A 21,900-nucleotide genomic window follows, 5' to 3' on the forward strand; every position below is an offset into this window, starting at 1 on the left:
CAGCATTAAAATTTATTATATCAATTCGAGGCCAAGTATTTTCTGATAAATTGAAAAAAGTTACTATTTGAGTTACGTGCAGCACTAAAATTTATGATATCAATCGAAGGACAAGTAATTTATGAGTAACTCCAAATTTCAACATTATGGAACTGTTTTAAGAAGCTTTTAAATCCAAAAAAATCACATGCAAGCTAGTCATTTCTTACTCTATGATGGCAGAGACAATCGATTTTTTTCAGACTTTCAGGAGCTACTGATATTATTCACAATATTCGACGTCGATTGGATCGATAGAAATTATGTTTAAATATGAGTTAAAAGTACTTGTCCGGCCCATCACTTTCCATTAAACTTATTATATTTAAATAAAAATCAGGGCTTTTTTAGAACTGTTGGAGCACAAATACTCATGCAGAGGGAATTTAGAGAGTTATCTTCAAGTAATTTTCTCTTAATTGCACTAATTTAATAAGAATGGAAACAAATTGTCCTGTAATATACAAAAGATGTTATTGTGCATCGATAAATAAAAAACATTTTGCACATTAAATATGTTGAAGCTTCCAAAATAACTCCCCAGTTTGTATTGCTATGACGGCAGTGTTTACTTCTCACTTCTTCCAGCGAACGAATTTCATTCGGCATAACTAACCTAAATCGCATTTCAATAAATTTTTAACCGGATTCTCCCGTACAGTTTCGTTTTTTTATGATTGATTTTTATTTGATTTAAATGAAAAGTGATGGGCCGGACAAGTACTTTTAACTCATATTTAAACATAATTTCTATCGATCCAATCGACGTCGAATATTGTGAATAATATCAGTAGCTCCTGAAAGTCTGAAAAAAATCGATTGTCTCTGCCATCATAGAGTAAGAAATGACTAGCTTGCATGTGATTTTTTTGGATTTAAAAGCTTCTTAAAACAGTTCCATAATGTTGAAATTTGGAGTTACTCATAAATTACTTGTCCTTCGATTGATATCATAAATTTTAGTGCTGCACGTAACTCAAATAGTAACTTTTTTCAATTTATCAGAAAATACTTGGCCTCGAATTGATATAATAAATTTTAATGCTGCACGTAAATTAGATGGAATTTTTTTTAGTTGATTTAGCCCTTCGAATCAAATAAAAAGAATGAGGCATCGGTTTCCAAAATGATTTCAAGCGCGATTTTTCGGTTTTTATTTTTTACTTGTTATTTGATTCTTTGAACACTTTAAAAAAGAGATAAAGTTTAGTTATTTTTAAAGATAATGCTTTTTCAAGATTTGTGAAATTTTTTTCGAATTGTTCTGTATTTTTTTTATAAAATAATTTTTTTGCCCATTTTTTATAAAAATTTTGTTTTAAAGTTTTTTTCATGGATGGAATTATCAACAAACGAGGGACCATCAATGTACTTGTCCCAACCTTTTTTTTCCTAGGGGAAGTTTATGGTTTGATATCACGTCTTTTTTCTCAAAAGTTCCTTATTTATGTTCAGTTGACTATAGGATATTAGTTTAAATTTCTATGAATTATTTATGATTTTCGTCTTATAACGTTGGTTTTCACGAAAAAAGACCTATTTTTCGTCAAAATTGTACTGGACATATTTCGTCACAGGTCTGTCCTCGGACTTCGGCGATTTTTTCCCTTGTACTCTAATATGTTTTGTCAATTAGGAACCCAAGAGCACGGCCGCAAGCGGGTTGGAGGCCGGGATATGATTTTCGGCTTATAGCGTAGGTTTCCACGAAAAAAGACCTATTTTTGGTAAAAAATGAACTGGAAATATTTCGTCACAGGTCTGTTCTTGGACTTTGGTGATTTTTTTCCTTGTACTCTAATATGTTTTGTCAATTAGGAACCAAAGAGCAGGGTGAAAAGCAGGTTGTAGGTCGTGATATGATTTTCGGCTTATAACGTTGGTTTCCACGAAAAAAGATCTAAATTTCGTCAAATTTGAACTGGAAATATTTCGATAGAGGTTTGTTCTTGGACTTTGGTGATTTTTCTCCTTGTCTTCTAATATGTTTTGTCCATTGGAAACTCAAGAGCATGTAGCAATGCGTGTTGCGGGCTGAGATATGATTTCCGGCTTATAACGTTAGTGAAAAGAAAGGAAAAGAGAAAAGATAGATCAAATTCAAGACACAACGAATACAACAGAATTGGCCATTTTTAAATGTCGTTTTGGCATTCTGAATCTAGACATTTTCGTGTCATCCAAAACATGCCCCCGATGAAATATATTTCCAAAGTTTGCAAGTGGCCGCGAAGATCCAATTATCTACAGTTTGATAGTTGCAGAAAAAAGGCACCCGGAAACATTTATTATGTCAGAATTCAAAGAAGTAAAAAAAACTGAGCGTACTTGATTCAACAGAGCAACGGAATTCAAAGACATTTAAGGTACCTGCATTGCTTGTGGAGGAAAACAATTTCATTTCAGGATAATTTAGAAATAAATTAGGAAATTCAGAAATTTAGCATAGAATTTAGAAAAAGGAAAATTAAGATAATTAGTAAAGCTGAAAACTTTTGTGATGAATTTTTGAAATTACATGTTACGGTTGGAGTAAAAAATTTAAATGATTGGCACACATGCTGCGACACAAAAATATCAAAGTTTGAAGGTATTCGCTCCATACTGCAGTAATACAAACTTCAATACTATTTGAAAGGAAACACTTTAAAACTTGCTGAACAAAGTTCCATTACATATTACCATAATCAAAGATAGGGGGTGATACTTAGCACATATACTTATCCACAGAAATTTCCAAATTCGCAGGTATCGGCTGCAATTCAATGTATCTGCGCAATGAGTTTGGAAGACAGCAGTTTCAAATCCATCCATAAATGAGCAACTGAAGACTTTTGTAATGAATTTTTCACTTCATATTTATGTTACGGTGGGAGTCAAAAAATAAAATGAATGGCACAGTATATAAATTTTATAGTTTGCAGATTTTTGCTGTATTTCAATGATCCAAATCTATAGTATTAGAGTGGAAAGTTGTTAGAAGTCATGATGTTACATTAAAATCACATAGCGCACATAACATTCAGAAATTCTGTAGGTTTCCATGATGTTGGCAGGTATTATACTTAGTCGCATATAAAACTGAGCAACTGTACACTTATCGTAATGAATGTTTTCACCAATAATTCCACATTTGCAGTTTGCAGAATAGGAATACTCAACATACACGTCATTTCATAAGTATTGTTGTCAATATTTGTGTTTGCCTACCGCATTCCGACGATTCAAATTTTCATATTATCAGCAAAAAAAGCATCCCAAGACTTTTTGGAACAAGTTTCAAAATTTATTACTCGACAGACCAGGTGGAAAAAGAATAACTACACTTATATCAAGACCAGAAACTGTTTTGAGAATCTGTTGTACAAAATGTGCGATTGATGATCATAATTGGAAACCTTTTGAATCACGTTACCACAATCAGCATGAAGAAATAGTAGAAAATCATAGGACACATATTAGGCAACCAATTAATAATATGCATCGATCCGCTGCAAACCGATGGAGTCAAAACAAGGATCGGAAAGAGCAGAGCCATAGTTAAAAAGAAAAAAGACAGCGCAATTGAAAGAGAACAGAAATCAAAATTGTTTCATGTATCTGTGCATTAGTTTCTGAAGACAGTAATTTCAGATCTATTCAGAAATAAGTAGGTGAAGACTTTAGTAATGAATATCTTCGTTAATATATTCCAGTCGGAACCAAAAAGCTAAAAGATTGGCATACCTGCTATTTCACAGAAATATCAAAGTTCATAGGTACTTGCTACGTATCAGTTATACAGACTTTGGTGCTATAGGGAAAAACACTTCAAAATTACATGAACCACATTTTTGAAACTTATTATGACACATTCAAAAAAAAAGTGACAGATACGATGCATGTTGAAGCAAGCAAAATGCTGTAATTTTGTATGTCTCCATGGTTATCCGCAGACAAAATATTTGATCACATCCAAAAATGATCAGGTGTAGACTTACAGACATGAATTTTTCAACCCACAAGGTTAGAGGTGTTCATTGCATTTCGAAGATACAAATTTTGATAACATGAAAATTAAGCACCCAATGACTTATTGAAATAAATTTCCAAATTTATCATGTAACAACTCAAATGAATATATCTATACATTATTACATGGCTCAAAGTTTTTTCAAAACTTGGGTGTATGAACAAGCAATTATGAAGGCTTTTTGTTATAAATATTTCAAATTATGTTGTTGAAATCAATATAAAGAAATAGAAATACGAATATCTCTCGTATTGTCTGGAGAACAAATAGAAATTGGTATGACAATACACTGTAAGCTAAGCAGGTGGAAAAAGGGACCGGTGAACACAGCCAAACTAAATGAAAGAAATTATGACAACAATACATTGAATTACTTGACCAAAGTTTTTTTTAATTTATTTGAATTCGTTTACAAACAACCATCCACCTCTTTCTTTAATGTAATTACACAACATAGAATTTCTGTTTGGAAAGAACGTTTTAGAGGTTATAATGAACGAACTTTTTTTTTCTCATTGTTATTATTATTATTATTATTCAACACTAATTAGTCACGTCATTAATAATATCGATTCCTTCCACTTTTCAATAACCACTTTTATTTTTCTACACTCTGCACGCTACAGCACTCCGGCGGTCATAACCTCAAACGTCAACATGACGCGAAATCTCGCAAATTTGCTATCTATGTATATATTACGATATCGAAGTAGAACAGATAATTCTTAATTTTCACGACACATTATTCACGTTTTCACTTCTCAATATTTTACTCACTCTCAGTACACTGTATGAGATCAATTAATCCACTTTTGAGGTTTTATTTATTATAGATATTACTGTCGTGAATTGGGCTCGAAACTTATTGAAACTTCTTTTATGAAAAAAATAAAATTGATTATATCCACTGCTATTTCCAATAATGTTTTATTTATTTAAACGAAATTTGCAAATCTTGCACCGTTGATCCACGGGGCTACGATCGCAATCACTTTATAATAACATAACAGACGATAACAGACGGTATACAAGAAAACATTGAGGACTATCAGAAACTTTCTCATCGGCGATTGGTCGAGACGGATAGATTCTCACCGGTGATTGGTTATGATGGGCATCAAGAAGCCCTTGTATGTATCGGTCTGAACCCATATACGGATACGTCAGCTGCGTAAATGTGTTGGTACTTTTTGCATAATCTTGAGCCCGTGCAAAGTTTTTTCTCGGCAAATACGCCACCGAGAATGCTGATTTTGGGCTCGTTCGACAGAGAACTTCTTAATTAGCTTAAAGTTCAATTTTCAAAGCCGTACATAACTCATGAGCTTCGCTATTAAAGAAAATCACATGCCAATTTTACCCCCACCACCGCGAATCGTTTTATTCAGAGAAAGTATAGTCTCGGCGAGAGCCTCGGGCCAGCAGACGACAGGGCTGTCAATGTACTTGTCCCGAGACTCTACCGAGTCTCTTGATATGCACTTCGTTAGATGACGAAAATTATTTTTAGTTATCCCGCACGCACTTCATAACATCATAACCCCAAACGTCAACATGACGTGAAACTTCGGCTGGTGACTTTCGAGCTCTCGGCATGTGACGTCAGTCCGCGACACCGCCGCGAAGTTAGACCGAGGGACATGAGGCCTTTGATGGTATTATATACAGACATGTCAAATTTCTAAATGTGTTAGTAACTTTTGCATAATCTTGAGCCTGTGCAAAGTTTTTTCTCAGCAATTACGCTACTGATCGTGTTGGTTTCGGGCTCATTCGAAAGAGATTTTGAAATTTAGTCTCCAAACTAATTTTCGCTTAACGAAACATCTCTTGAGCTCCGCAATTCGAGAAAATGACATGCCAGTTTTACCCCCACCACCGCGAATCGTTTTATTCAGAGAAAAGATAGTCTCGGCGAGAGCCTCAGGCCAGCAGACGACAGGGCTGTCAATGTACTTGTCCCGAGACTCTACCGAGTCTCTTGATAAACTGGACAAACTTAATGAAATTAGAGAAAGAATTCAAATTTACCACAAAAACACGAACGATTTGCATCACAACTTCTTTTGTATACTAAAACCGATGTGAATAAACACGATCATTATAATTTTGACTACAAATTTTCACTCTTTCGTTCATTTCATGCCTGCTCCTAAATTTTTAGTAGCTCGAAACCACGCGTAGCGGGTGACGTCATAAAAGCGTACCGTTACAATATATTAATATGCACTTCGTTAGATGACGCGAAAATTATTTTTATTTTCCCGCACGCACTTCATAACATCATAACCCCAAACGTCAACACGACGTGATACTTCGGCCGGTGACTTTCGAGTGCTTTCTGCTTTCGAGCTTTCGAGCTCCTTAGTTTTCCGCCAAACTTCCTTGCTCTTTTTATCGAATGTCATTGGGCCAAAAATTCTTTCCCCCTTCATTGGTTGCAACAAAATTTCTCTCACCAGGGATTGGTGATCATGGGGGCCAAGAGGACTATGTTTGTAGCGGTTGGAGTACGCGTATACAGATACGTCAAATCCTGAATGTGTTAGTAACTTTTGCATAATCTTAAGACCGTACAAAGTTTTTTCTCAGAAATTACGACACCGATCATACTGATTTTGGGCTCATTCGACAGAAAACTTAATAATTAGCTAAAAGTTCAATTTTCAAAGCCATACATAACTTATGAGCTTCGCAATTAAAGAATATGACATGCCAATTTTACCCCCACCACCGCGAATCGTTTTAATCAGAGAAATTATAGTCTCGGTCAGAGCCCCAGGCCAGCAGGTGACAGGGCTGACTCTACCAAGTCTCTTGATAATACCAGAGGATCCTGAATGTCTGATAAGAATCGATTTTCTTGATAAGTAAATTTCCTGAATGTCTTGATAAGAATCGAAGTCTTGGCCACCATAGAGTAACAAATGACTAGCTTTCATGCGATTTTTTTGGATTTAAAAGCTTCTTAGATCAATTTAATAATGTCAAAATTTGGAGTTACTAATAAAATACTTGTCCACCGATTGATATTATAAATTTTAGAGCTGCCCGTAATTCAAGTGGTAACTTTTTTCAATTCATTAGAAAATACTTGGCCTCGAATTAATATAATAAATTTTAATACTGCACGTAAATTAGATGGAATTTTTTTCAATTGATTTAGCTGTTCGAATCACATAAGAAGAATGAGGCATCGGTTTCCAAAATCATTTCCAGCGCGATTTTTCGGTTTTTTATTTTTTACTTGTTATTTGATTTTTTTGACACTTTTAAAAATAGATACAAATCAGTTTTTTTTTATATATAATGTTTTTTCAAGATTTATGAAATTTTTTTCGAATTGTTCTGTATTTTTTTTATAAAATAATTTTTTTTACAATTTAAAAAAAAACTTTTTTTTCAAGTTTTTAATTTTTATTTGAATGAATAGTAATGGACCGGACAAGTACTTTTAACACATTTGTATCGATCCAATCGACATCGAATTTTGTGAATAATACCAGAAGATCGCGAAAGTCTGAGAAGAATCTACTTTCTTATAAGTCTCTGCCACCGTCGGAACAAATGACTTTAGCTTTCATGTGATTTTTTTTGAATTTAAAGGCTTCTTAGAACAATTTCATAATGTTGAAATTTAGAGTTACTCATCAAATACTTGTCCTCCGATCGGTATCATAAATTTTAGTGCTGCACATAATTCAAATGGTAACTTTTTTGATTCATAAGAACTTTCTCAAGTTCCTGATGGTACCCGTAGGAATAAGTATTCTGAATTATCATTAAATACTTGGCCTCGAATAGATATCATATGTTTTAATGCTGGACGTAATTTAGATGGAAATTTTTTACAATTGATTTTTTTTAATCTTTTATTTTGATTTTTCTTTTATTTCTTTCGTTTTATTACAATTTTTTAATACCTTAAAAAATAATTACAGTTTCTATTATTTTTATGTTATGTTTTTTCATGTTTTGTGTAATTTTTTTCGAATTTTCGTGTGGAAATTACTTACCGTGGGTTTGATACGTTTATGGATTTTTTTTCACATTTTATGAATGTATGAACGAACTATTAGTGAAAAATGGTAAATGGTAATCAAGGTGCTGGGAATTTTTCTTGATAGTTAATAGCAATATCATCCTTGGTTCGATAACAGGGAAACTTATATTTCTACATTAAACGGTTAGTAAGAATAGCGCCCTAATGGATTACTTTTATGGCTTGATCTGATGCTATCGTTTTATTCAATTGTTGATTTCACTAGGAATCGGTATGTAGAAAAAAAAAGTATTTGGCAACATTTTTCCAAAAAAATGTAATTTTGTTCACCTTTGTGCGGGTGTCACCACCCCCAAAAGGGTGCCACTCTCCGCCCCACCCCCTTTAGCGACACCACTACGCACTTTCATATACGCGAATATGCTGATTCATGACCTCATAGCGTTTTTCAAATCGATTTCACGGATAAACTGTTGGCTTTATATAAAAATCTGAAAATCGGTGAGGAATTTCTTTCGATTTTTCTTTTTCAATTAGTCTTTGTTCCAAATAAATTCGTTCACTCAATTCCGAGATATGATGATTTAAACCATTAAGATCGAGTGTTTCGGGATGTCCCAGTCCCTTGGAGTCAGAAAGATTTAAGTTTTTTTTTACACAAAACGTAACTTTTGTGCCGTTTTGTTTCACCCACTCCACTGAACGCGGCTACCCCCTCTATTCGCACTCAATCGGGCAAGAGAGACTTCGCACGAAGACTTGTTCTCTCTTTCTCCCACTCTTAAGGTGAGATTTCTTACCCGATTTCTTACGGAAATTTTGAAAAAGTATATGTCCCGCAGAAAAATCTAAGGAATCAGTTATAAAAAAAGTAGTTCTTACGTTTAGTTTTTCAGATATTGCAAGCTAAACTTCTGTGGTTTCTTTATCTGAACACATAGTAATCGTCAAACAAAAATTGTATTTCGAAATAACTCGAGAACGGTTTTTACCATTTTGATAAAAAAAAAAAAAAATGTACAGTGTTAGAGTATCTTCTAAAGAAAAAATTAAAAAAAAACATGATCTAGTATTTGTCTAGTATTTGAGAACAAAATTATTGTAGTAAAAATTGTATGAGAGTTTGAGTGGGAGAATTTCAAGGCTCGCGACAGGGCAACGCTGTCGCGTGAGATGAGCATTGATTATCACTGTACTTTTGGACGCTGCGCTCGTTGCAGACAGTTTCCTGTGTACAGTGTTGCTACGATTGCCACGCTTCTGAGCGTTCATTTTTATGCTCGTATCAAGAGACGCGGTAGCATCTCGACGCCAAGTATTAAAAGAAAGGAAACAACCAGCGTGAGGCCTACCGTACTCTACTATACGCGAATACACCGGTTTTATGACGTTACAACGATTTCAAATCGTTCTCACGAAAAAATGGCTTGACCGAAAACCTTTATTTTTTGGACAGATTTTTAAAAAAAAGTTTATCTTCTGATTGCCTCTTGTTGCAACTAAATCGGTTCAGCCAATCGTGAGTTATGATGATTTTCTCGAAGTATGTGCATACGGCATGAAGATGTATTCGAGCAGGGTGGTACGCAAAAGAAACAATATCAAAATTCCAAAATTATAAGCAATTATGAATTTTTTGTGAAATATAGTAAGCATATATTTTTTTACGGATCACTAACGATAATTTAAATGATTTTTGGAACATATTTCACAACGAATAATGTTTACACAGCAAGGGGGCTGCATTCTATTTTTTATACGGCAACTTAGCTATTGAACTACGTTAACACCATGCTTGTATACACTACCGCGGAGAAGTTTCCGGACACGAGTCGGAAAAAGTTCCCACACTCTTTTTTGTGCTACTGCGTCGCTAGTTTAGATGTTTAGATACAACGAGGCGCATTTTAAAGAGAATACATTGTGCTTTCTTTTAGTTTAAAAAGGTAATAAACCAAAGTAAAGCCGTAGGTCTTCTCTTCAAAATGCACGTTGTTGCATCTGAATATTCAATCTAGTGGCGTCTGAGCATAAAAATGTGCGCCGGTATTTTTTCAAATTTTTGTCCTGAGACTTTTTCCTGGTAGTGTATGTAGTATGTCGCTATAAAAACACTTTGGCAAAGTTAGAAAAAAAGAGCGCTGAGTATTGTAAGTCAATAATAGGAAAAGAAATTTTCCATTGACCAAGAAAATATAAAAATATAATTCGAAACTAAGGTCGTGTTCTTTAATACTTGGCGCTATTTTCTTACTTTTTCATAGTATTTTAAATTTTATATGAGAGGTTATCTTTAGAAATGGAACTCTAAACATTAATAGAACTATCTAGAACTTGCATTTTTCAATTTTTGCCCTATTCAAAAGACAAAAAAAATACGTTTCTTCCGTTATTATTTATAATTTTAGGTAATTCAATGTTCGCATTATTAATTTTGTTTTTCAGAAAACACTCTTCCCTGGATTATGACACCTGCAATTTCTAGCAGCAATCACGAGACGCATCAAAACCTTTAAAAAAAAACTAAAAAAAATGAAGGACTTGCTAAGACTTGTGAGCCTATTTTTGGTTGTAAGCGCGAGCGCAAGAAATCCGATCGAAGATATTTCATTAGCGGAAGACGTTTTCGGTGGTCAGCGACATGTTTTAAGTGATTCTGTGCATAAGAACAATAATAATAACAACGGCCAGCCGAATTTACCTTATCTTCCGTATCAACAATCCCGTGAAAGGAAACCTAATATCGTTCTTATTCTTACGGATGATCAGGATGTTGAACTTGGTAAGTTCCTTTTTTTCTCGATTAACTAATGGACGAATGGACCATCAAGAGACGCGGTAGTGGCTCAGTGACAAGTATTAAGGCCTTAGACCATCCTAGAGACCAAAAAAAATAGGTGTTTTGGCAATTACTTTTAGGGATATTATGAAGTGTATCGAAATTACAGAAACGGGGTTTTATTATATGTATTTTTGTCTGCTTACAACGATTTTTATAAATCGATACATTTTCAAATGATGGATGTGTAGCGTTTTTGCAATGAGGTTTCCCTTTTTTTAGGGTTGACGGACGGGCTTCTGTAATTTTTGAAGGACATAAAATCGATGAATTTTTTTCGATTATATAAAACAACAGTAGTGAGGCTATACCAGTTCTAGACCAAATTGTGGCGAGGGGGAGCGTTGTGCGGGGAAGGGCCGGGTGTGCGGGAGGGGGGGGGGGCGAAGGGTCAGAAGAGGGAGAGAGAGGTGAGTATGAGAGAGATGGAATTATTGGGTCCTTTGAAAAAAGAAGGAGAGATAGAGCCGATGGTGATTGTGAGAGAGATGGAATGAACGGAAGAAAAATTGTGTGTGTGTGTTGAGATGAAAATATTTAGTTTGGAATATCATGAGGGAGAGGGGGAGAGAGAGAGCAATTGATGAGAGATATGGAATTATTGTGTCATATGCCCTTGCAAAAGAAGGACAGATAGAGCCGATGGTGAGTGTGAGAGAGATGGAATGAACAGCAGTTGATGAGTATGAAAAAGAGATGGAATTACTTCTTTAAAAATTTTTGTGTGTTCGACGCCTTCTCGCACTGAAGAATGCGTAGGATCGTATGTAGTGTGACGTAACGCCCTCCTGAACGACCCGAATCGACTAGAACCCGAACCTAACCTCGAAAAACATCGCGACGCGGCGCGATGTTTTTGACCGAGCGCATACAACGACCGGTGAGACGCGTCACTGCTGGCCGGCGGCGGCCGTACTGGAGGGCAATACAAAGGCCCGATACAAGCGGTGGAGCGCGACACTAGCGGCGCCGCATATTAAAAACTCGAACTATCATATTTTTCTCTTTTGTTAATTAAAATTCAACGTGATTTCGTAAAATATTGTAACTAGGCTCAAATGAAGCGGAAAATTATAATGAATCGAAGAAAAATGATCATGAGTCAAATTGATAATATAAAATCTAATCACAAATGAAAAATGTAAAAATCAACTGCGACGCATGCGCGAGCAGAGCGTTAATGGGCTATAGGACACGTACGTGACTTTTAGCGATTGTAATTATTCGAGTCATATTAAATGAAATAACAATGCCAAATTAAAGAAGAAAATAAATAATAACTGATCAAATTGAAGTTTTCGTTGTTGAAAATTGCAATAAGCTGAAAATCATAAAAAACGGTAGACCTCGCATCAGATGTTCGCCCGTTAGACCAACAGTAGAGCGCGAATCATGGCAACGAGCCAATCGTGAGTCCCGTTACGAAAAGATGCGCAGAACCAATCCGAAAACCGAAAATTCGGCGTTTGATAATTTTATGGTGGGGACACGGGTATAAGACGCGCTGCGCGACTCATTCGGCAGGCAGTCCTTCCTTAAAATTCTGACTCGGAACAAAAAGGCTGACCAGAAACATTCTTCCTGATTTTGGCAAGCAACCTAACCTATTATCCTAATTTTTCCTGGATGCCTGGAATCTCGGAGCGATTCGGCGACGTTTCAATCCCAGAGTCCAGAGTCCGCACCTAACCTCTAAACTTTCCAAATTTCCGTTGCACGGGATCTCGGAGCGATTCGGTGACGTTTCAATCCCAGAGCCCGTGGACGGTAAATTACCTAACCTTGCAGATGCTCAGGATCTCGGAGCGATTCGGTGACGTTTCAATCCCAGAGCCTGGGGTTTGTTCCTTAACTTAACCTATTTTTATTTCTTCTTTTGCTTGCTAGAATCAGGAATGGTTTTTTTTTGTAAATTAACATGTGAATTTGTAAATTCTGTAAATTTTCTTATTTATAATTTTTTAAATTCAAACTTGTCACAACTGAGCCTGAGTCAGACCTAAAACTTTATTTTTGTAAATTTTGTAAATTCCGTAACATTATCGGTAATTCAAGAGGTCGCGGTACGGATTTGAGATTATATCGCTGCAAATTAATAATAATAATAATACAATTTTCTTATTGTATAAAATCAAAAAAACTTTGAATTATAGAAACCTTTTTGCTTTTTACGACAACAAATCAAAAACGAATTTATCCTGTAAAATCGATCAAAATTGAATAAATCGGATTTGTTAAATCTTTCAAAATCAAATTCCGCGTTCTCACGTTTCTTTCATACCTGCTCCTTTTAAAATTAAGGTAGCTCGAACCGACGCGTGGCGGCGTTAAGGCCAGGTCGGCAAGAGTGTTACGTTACAGTAGATAAGGAGAAGAGGCACAACGAAGGGTGGAGAGTTGGAGAGAGAGAAGTGAGAGAGATAGAATGAACTTTACCATATATTCTACAAGAAAAAATTATTCTGTAAGAGGTCTGTCCGCTCAAGATTTTGAACTCTGGGCGTGTATCGAGATGAAAACATTGGTTCATCATCGCCTGAAGAATGCACGGCCGGATGTAGATAAGGAAGGGGGAAGGGTCTGCAGTTGGAGAGCAAAATAAAATTTACCAAATATTCTACAATAATTCTATAAGAGGTCTGTCCGCTGTTGAACTTTTTCAACATTGGTGGAATTTTTTTCCTTGACTTTAGTTTGAAAAGTAATCTCAAGATGGATAGATGTGCGAGTATGTATGCGATCCATCCATCAAAAGAACATTGGACGTTGACTAAAAATGAACTCGAATCAATTCCTAAGGTTCTGATCATAAAATATAATGGCAAATTCATTCCATCGCTATGGGATCGATTACCTGAACATTTGAAGAGTGATAGTGAAGTTCAGTCTTATCAATATTGTCACGATCATTTTTATCCACCGTGGATGCCGACTCTGATTGATGCTCTAGGACCAATACGTCGAGAGTGTACAAAATGTTGGATCATGGAACAACTAGTGAATATTTATGCAATTGATTGTATACAAAATCCGCGTGAAATGACGGCGGAAGAACTCCTTATTATATCACCATCAACGTTCAAGAAATACTTCAGTGACTTTACGGATGTTTTGTGGAAGCGTTTTCCATATTACTACAAATCTGACGTTGAAATTCAATCGTTGCGTCGATGCCATGATCGTTGGAATACGGCTTCGATGGAAGATCACATTGATGCTCCGGTCCCTTTACGAAAAAATTGTAGAAAATGTCGGGAGAGTGACACTCATGAACGTGCAGAGGGGGAGGGGGAATAATGGTCAGAGTTCTAGAGAAATCGAGAGCAACGTTGTCAGTCAGCTGCTGCATTAGTTCGAAAGCAGACGAGAAAAAAATCACTCTTAAAAAATGGAGTTTACATCTCTGCACAAAGTTGCCACGCTGGAAAACAACATACCAACGAAGAAGCTGATTCAACTTGAGGTCGGGACTGATCATTCAATTCATCATATTCGATCGATGAAAACGAAATTTGGAAAACGATACATCGCCAACATCGGAGACCAATTCATGGTCCCGGGGAGACTTGCTGAGGCTTTCGACCAAGACGAAGGCGAATTCGAAAAGCTGTTGGAGGCGGCTCAGGCAAGAGAACTCTACATGGAAACGTTTGCCGACTAGTGGAGTAAAATTTTGTTCAAACATATTCCAAAATCTTTGTAAAAAAAAAAGCATCGATGTAAAATATCAGAGTGGAAGAGGAGGAGGGGGAGAGCTTATAATGAAAATATGAAAAAAAGTATCATCGTAAAAAATGATTTGTGTATTTGAAAATCCCTCGTATACACAATGGTAGATATACACTCCCGTCCAAAAGTTTGGGTTCACCAGTCGAAATTTTTACCCACACTAAAAGTTCGACAACTTGGTCAAAAATCAATGGAATCGAATTTAATAAACGTCATTTTGAAGGGAATAAGTTGAGCTTCAATTTGCCTCCTGTTAAATTTTTTTACAATTTTTTTTTCAGCTGGCACGCGTTTTAGAACAGCGCCGTTTTTCGACAAATTTTTAGCCTTCGTAAACCGGCTGCCAATGTAGTAGAAATTTTTTTCGCTACTTTTCTCCACGACAGCTTTGAAGAAGATAGAAACAGCTTCATTTCTGGTTTTTACAAAATATCGTACGATTTTTTTTCGCATGGCTATCTTAATTTCAGCAAAAAATGAGGAGTTTCAGAAATTGTGGCGTATTTCTAAAACTTTGAGGATTCCGAGGAAATGTCAGGAGGGTAAAAAGTAGTATCGGTTTATAACAAACTTGTTCTAATTATTTTAGATTACGTTTTTGAAAATTTTTTGTTTTCATCTTTTTGGTCAGGTCTCGACTGACAATACCTTGAGAAATATGGGGTTTGGGATGAAATTTCAGAAGGGAAGAAAGTTTCAATTTGTAATTTTGAACTCACTGACATTTTTTCAAATTTTTTTGTCGATTTTTTCAAAACAAGTGAGGTTCTTTTTTTTAGATTTCATCGCAATCCCGATGCCATTTCGATAGAAAATTCTTAGTCTCTTACCTTATTTACACCTGTTTCGCTCGATTGATTTGTTTATTATGGCTTGGCAAATTTAGTTGACACCAGCAGTGTGTTGTTGTAAAAAGCCGCTACTGCGTCTAGTTAATAAAAAAAAACTATATCAATGGGTGTTTTAACATCATGGATGAAAAGTTTGTCAGTGAAGGAATATACTGCGTAGACGGAAGAACCCAAATTTTTATTTTTCCATTCTCAATGACGAGTTCACGGTAGAAGAACGTGCTCTCAGACAAAAAGGAGCAATCATTAATATGGCTTGGCCATCACAATCTCCTAACTTAAGTTAAGAGATCGGATTCTATTGAATCCGATCGAGCTTCTGTGGGAGAAGCTTTTTCAATGAGAAACAGGTGTAAATAAGGCAAGAGACTAAGAGAATAATGTTTTCTATCGAAATGATATGGGGATTGCGATGAAATCTAAAAACAAGTACGTCACTTATTTTAAAAAAGTCGTCAAAAAAATTTAAAAAATGTCAGTGAGTTCAAAATTACAAATCGAAACTTTCTTCCCCTCTGAAATTTTATCCCAAACCCCATATTTCTCATATTATTGTCAGTCGAGACCTGATCAAAAAGATGAAAACAAAATTTTTCAAAAACGTAATCTAAAATAATTGGAACAAGTTTATTATAAACTGACACAACTTTTTACCCTTCTGACATTTCCTCGGAACCCCCAAAGTTTTCGAAATATGCCACAATTTCTGAAACTCCTAATTTTTCGCTGAGATTAAGATAACCGTACGAAAAAAATCGTACGATATTTTTTAAAAAATAAAAATGAAGCTTTTTCTATCCCCTTCAAAGATATCATGAAGGAAAGTAGCGAAAAAAATTTTTACTACATTGGAAACCGGTTTACAAAGGCCAAAAATTTGTCAAAAAACGACGCTGTTCTAAAACGGGTGTCAGCTAAAAAAAAATTGCAAAAGAATTTAAGAGGCGGCAAATTGAAGCTCAATTTATTCCCTTCAAAATGACGTTTATTAAATTCGATTCCATCGATTTTTGACCAAGCTATCGAACTTTTAGTGTGGGTAAAAATTCCGACTGGTGAACCCAAACTTTTGGACGGGAGTGTATCTCATTGAAAAAGTGTTGAAGAAGCGTGGCCATTCAGTTGTTTGTGAAATGGCTAGGTTTCGACAATACACACAATAGTTGGATAAGTAAGGATGATTTGTGAACAATAAAGACGAAAAAAGTTTCAATGTCTGGTTTATTTTTATGCCCTTTTCCAAGCAAGTCCTCAGCAGGTAGAATTCACAAAAAAATTTTTTACATTAAATGTTGAGGGCGAGTCCTCTCACACACACGCGCGTTCCACGGAACTTTGAGGAATACTGAAATGACCCCTTGGCAACGTGTCTACCGTTCCAGGAATAATGTATCGCTTGTCATCGTGTGGACTCAGAGCGATTTTTGTCTCCGTAATGGTATAGACATCATGTAATGTTGCGCGAATTGAAGATTGACAACGCTTCATTTCAATCTGCTCACCGAGACATTTCACATAATCTTCGAATGTTATGGTTCTCGCAACAACATTACTTTTGACTCCTTTAGCTTTTTTAACATCGCTCTTGCCCTCAACTCGCGTCGCATTCATCTTCGATCTAAGTCCAACGAATTCGGTCATTATGGCCCCATTGTTCTCATCTTTCATGAGACCCGGGACCTTTTTGTTGACTCGCGGTATACCGTAAACGTTGTCATGGGGATAGTTGCTGGTGTCATATTTGTCGAGATTACATTTCATGTCCTCGTATACGTCTTCACATTCAATATGGTAAATTAAACTATCAGTATCCGTATACATGACTTTACATTTATCTCAGTACATCGGCATCATGAACTCGTGGTGAAATTCATATAAACAAGTTTTTGAAATATCTAAAATAGACATGCCAACATATATCGGTTTGTTAAATTTCACTTGGAGATTTCGCAACTCTACAGCGATTAAATTTTCCGCAAAAATACTTTGTGAAAGTTAGGTTTAACAATCATAGCCTCTGCTCTATATCGACCTGCCCATTCCGTTAACAGTTTTACTTGGACATGATTTCGAACATCCTCCATGGTTTTTCGAAACACAGCATTGTTCATTAATTTGAATAGATTTTTTTCAAAATCATTTTTCGCACGTGTACGAAACTGCGTATTCAAATCAATGTATGTTTTGAGCCAGGAAGATTGCTTAAACTTCAAGACTCTATGTATTTTGGTGATTTTCAAACCATGTTTCAAACACTGCTGTAATGCACGATAATGTATGACATATCGTTTTTTCGCATTCACCGTTGCAAGAAGCTTCTCTTGCTTCGTGCCTGGAGGTTTGTCATGCGTTGGACAAAATGGGAAAACACTATGTGCATTGTGCAAGTGTTTTGGATATTTCAAATCATCTTCTAGTATATAACCAATTTCAGAGTCAGATGGATGAGACTCGATGTTGAAGTTTGCAATGTCTTCAATCCATTCGAAATCTGCATAAGGCAGTGGTTGACTCATTGCTCATCCATACAAATTGTTAACATCGAAGTACATTAAATATGATGATGGAACAGATGGGTCATACGAGTCCATATACTTATTATTAGCACGAGCATGTCTTTTGGAGCATTTACTAAAACCACCTCGAATACCTCTCTCCACGAACAATACCATATCGATGTCTGTGAGCAATCCAAACTTTACCTTTGTATATTTCATCATGGCATCCCAGGTATACCCGGGAAGAGTGTAGTAAAATGCAGGGTTAAGACCATAACTTTTCAGGCATGTATCGCGAAAATTCTCAAAGATGTCGGCTAATAGTAATACGTCAGCCTTCAAGTATAAATTGCTGTATTCGCCGAGCGTTCGCGTTGAAAATTGTTCCCACACATTTTTCGCATGTGCATACTCCTTTTCGGAAACCGTTTCATTTAACTTTTCAAAACTATCAATATACTCGTACGGGAAGACACCTTTTCGCGTCAATAAATGAAAATCGTTCACATCTTGGAATTGTGATTTCAACGTAGCGAGTTTGTCTGCAGTCAAAAATGATGCTAATTTATCGAGACTTATATTGAGAAATCTGAAAGAGTCGATGAAATGTAATTTTATATTTTTTCGTGTGTCTTTGGTTGTTTGAACCGTTTTCGAGAAGGAGATGTACTTTTCTTTTGTTATCGGGAGCAAATCGATTTTTCCCGCGAACGCAGTCGCAATTTCTTTTATGATGAAATGCGCGTCATAACCGGATAAATTATGAAAAATTATTGGCATGAAAAACGAATTTTGATAGTTTAAATTAGAATTTGAATGAGCCGGACCTCTGAATTGGCCTGTCAGGTGGCAATGATTGCGAACACGCTCATCACCTTCGACAAAAGGTTTCTCGCAAATATGACACTCTTTGTCCAAAACATTTGGTCCAAAACCAGCATAGCCTTACTACTCATGATATATAGTAATTTCAATATGATAATTCATTAGCCATAGCTTGTATATCGGTTATCGAACGTAATGGATATTATTTGTATAAGCAATCACAGGAGATGAATAATCGTCGAAGGTTAATTTGTATTTTATGTTTTTTTTCCATATGTTCTTAGGCTCACTCAATTTTATGCCACACACGTTGAAGCGACTACGGGATGAAGGGGCGGAAATGAGACATGCATATACTACCACACCCATGTGCTGTCCAAGTCGAAGCTCTCTCCTCACCGGTCGCTACGTGCACAATCATGAGGTGTTCACCAACAATGACAATTGTAGCAGTCCACAGTGGCAACGTGACCACGAGCCACACTCTTTCGCTGTCTATCTCAGTAACGCTGGTTATAGAACTGGTGAGCTGTTGAATTAACATTTTTCTTATTGCACGTTCCAAGCGACGCGAACGTTGAAGTTTAAGTTTAGCGCGAGTAAACTACTCGCGCATCTCGCAAGCAGTTTATTTTTATTTGTTATCCGGTACAAGTTCCGGTCTCGTCCCCTACAGGGTGAATCTCGGAGAGTGATCGGTCAGGATACTAAACGATCAGATTATTTTAAATTTAGCAATTTATTAAGAAATTTGCGAGAGGAGTAGCATGCACCCAACTATTCACCAAGCGTAGATGGCTTGTGTACAAGCTACCAAAATTACAACTAACTTACGCGGTTGGCGTTTATCCCAGACGCGTTGACGGATTGACGCGTTCACACATACAAAATACACTCTCTCTCTATCTTTCTATTAGAATGATTTTAGACACGCACATTAAAGTTACCTAATCAAGTGTTGGCTTCTTAAAACTACACGATGCCGCAGAGTTTGTGGCAGGACGCTGAGATTATTGTTCATTCAACTAATTAAGTCAGCATAGATTTACTTTGCGACGCGTCGCACTTCTAAGGTGCCTATCGATCCGTACGTCCTACTGGATGCGCTTACAGGATCGCGAGTAATAAGGCTATTCCAGTTCTAACTCTCGGATCTCAAGGGCGAGTGGCGACGGGGGAGCGCGGGGACCGTTGCGGAGCTGCATGGTATGTGGAGGGGAAGGTTCTCGGACAGCGAGGGGGCGGCGGCACTTTAAAGAGACAAAAAATTTGTGAGAAAAGATTTGCCCACAGAATAACTGATTTACGTATCCGGCATCAGATTGCATTGGACGGAATTTTCTTTTGAAAGTGCTCTTTCCAAAAATGATCTCAATTATCGGACTCCGTGACCAAAGATGTTTACACTTCTCTAATGACAAATTTATGTGTCCTGTGTTACATATTTTATATTCCTGAGGTGGCACATGTTCGGACGAAATCAAGAGACTCGGTAGAGTCTCGGGACAAGTACATTGTCAGCCCTGTCGTCTGCTGGGCTGAGGCTCTCGCCGAGACTACACTTTCTCTGAATAAAACAATTCGCGGTGGTAGAGGTAAAATTGGCATGTGATTTTCTTCAATTACGAAGCTCATGACTTATGTACGGTTTTGAAAATTTAACTTTCAGCTAATTAAGAAGTTCTCTGTCGAATGAGCCCAAAATCAGTATGATCGGTGTCGTAATTTCTGAGAAAAAACTTTGCACGGGCTTAAGATTATGCAAAAGTTACTAACATATTCAGAATTTGACGTATCTGTATACGCGTACTCCAACCACTACAAACATAGATCCCTTGGCCCCCATGATCACCAATCCCTGGTGAGAGAAATTTTGTTGCAACCAATGAAGGATGACAGAATTTTTGGGCCAATGACATTCGATAAAAAGAGCAAGGAAGAAAGGAGCAAGACGGAAAGCTAACAAGAACGAGAGCTCGAAAAACACCAGCCGAAGTTTCACGTCATGTTGGCGTTTGGGGTTATGATGTTATGAAGTGCGTGCGGGAAAATAAAAATAATTTTCGCGTAATCTAACGAAGTGCATATCAATATTTATTTTGTTAAAACTTGTGGTATACTAAACCGGTATAAAATCGGCCGCGAAAATGTAGTCTGTGATATGTGTGTGAAAAATAATATAAAAAAATGCGCGATGCATATGTCAACGAAACTTATCATGATTTCCAGAGTGCACGGAATATTGTCCAGTGTAAATATATCATCAGTTGCGTGATTATATATCATGTGTAATAATGTAGGTTATATATACGAGTTCCCTTTGATAGCTGTGTGGTAACGAACCGTTCGGGGTTTGACATTACGAAGTGCGGGACAAATGTAACAAACGTTCGCATAGTTAGTGAATAATAATATAAATAAGGCAAATCAGTTTATCAAAAATAGGTCTGGAAGTTGTGAGGAAAGACGTTCGTCAACCTATAACATCAAACTTTCTTTTTCCGATCTGAAATATTATAGTTGATAATTAATAAAACAAGAACACACGGAACTGTTTGTATAATGTGAGAAACTTCAATTGAATAAATGTTTTCTAATTTATTTCTTGTGTCATCCTTATTTTTGAATATTCCCATATTTTACTTCCTATTGAGTTGGGCTCTGCTATGTCCGATCCTTGTTTTCACTCCATCGGTTTGTAGCGGATCGATACATATTATCAATTCGTTGCCTAATATGTGTCCAATGATTTTCTACTATTTCTTCATGCTGATTGTGGTAACGTGATTCAAGAGATTTCCACCTATGATCATCAATCACACATTTTGTACATCGGATTATCAAAACAGTTTCTGGTATTGATATAAGTGTAGTTATTCTTTTTCCACCTGGTCTGTCGAGTAATAAATTTTGAAACTTGTTCCAAAAAGTCTTTGGATGCTTTTTTTGCTGATAATATAAAAAGTTGAATCTTCGGAATGCGGTAGGCAAACACAAATTTTGACAATACTTATGAGTTGACGTGTATGATGAGTATTCCTATTCTGCAAACGGCAAATGTGGAATTATTAGTGAAAAGATTCATTACGATAAGTCCACAGTTG

The 21,900-nt window shown here is 36.3% G+C and overlaps 1 protein-coding gene across 2 annotated transcripts in view; it reads left to right on the forward strand.

Moving 5' to 3' along the window:
- LOC122418072 (extracellular sulfatase SULF-1 homolog) overlaps positions 1 to 20,214 on the forward strand; it is a 192,542-nt gene extending 172,328 nt beyond the window's left edge. The window contains exons 2-4 of one of the 2 annotated variants that reach the window (XM_043432085.1): positions 10,500 to 10,836; positions 19,081 to 19,320; positions 19,910 to 20,213. In XM_043432085.1, the coding sequence (XP_043288020.1) occupies positions 10,587 to 10,836; positions 19,081 to 19,320; positions 19,910 to 19,941 (522 nt within the window). In that variant the 5' untranslated portion in view covers positions 10,500 to 10,586 and the 3' untranslated portion in view covers positions 19,942 to 20,213. Of the gene's footprint in view, positions 1 to 10,499; positions 10,837 to 19,080; positions 19,321 to 19,909 lie in introns of both variants that reach the window. The other variant, XM_043432086.1, reaches the window with a different exon arrangement.
- Positions 20,215 to 21,900: the final 1,686 nt, after the last annotated feature.

Source organism: Venturia canescens, chromosome 11 (genome assembly GCF_019457755.1).
Source record: "Venturia canescens isolate UGA chromosome 11, ASM1945775v1, whole genome shotgun sequence".
Classification (NCBI taxonomy): domain Eukaryota; kingdom Metazoa; phylum Arthropoda; class Insecta; order Hymenoptera; family Ichneumonidae; genus Venturia; species Venturia canescens.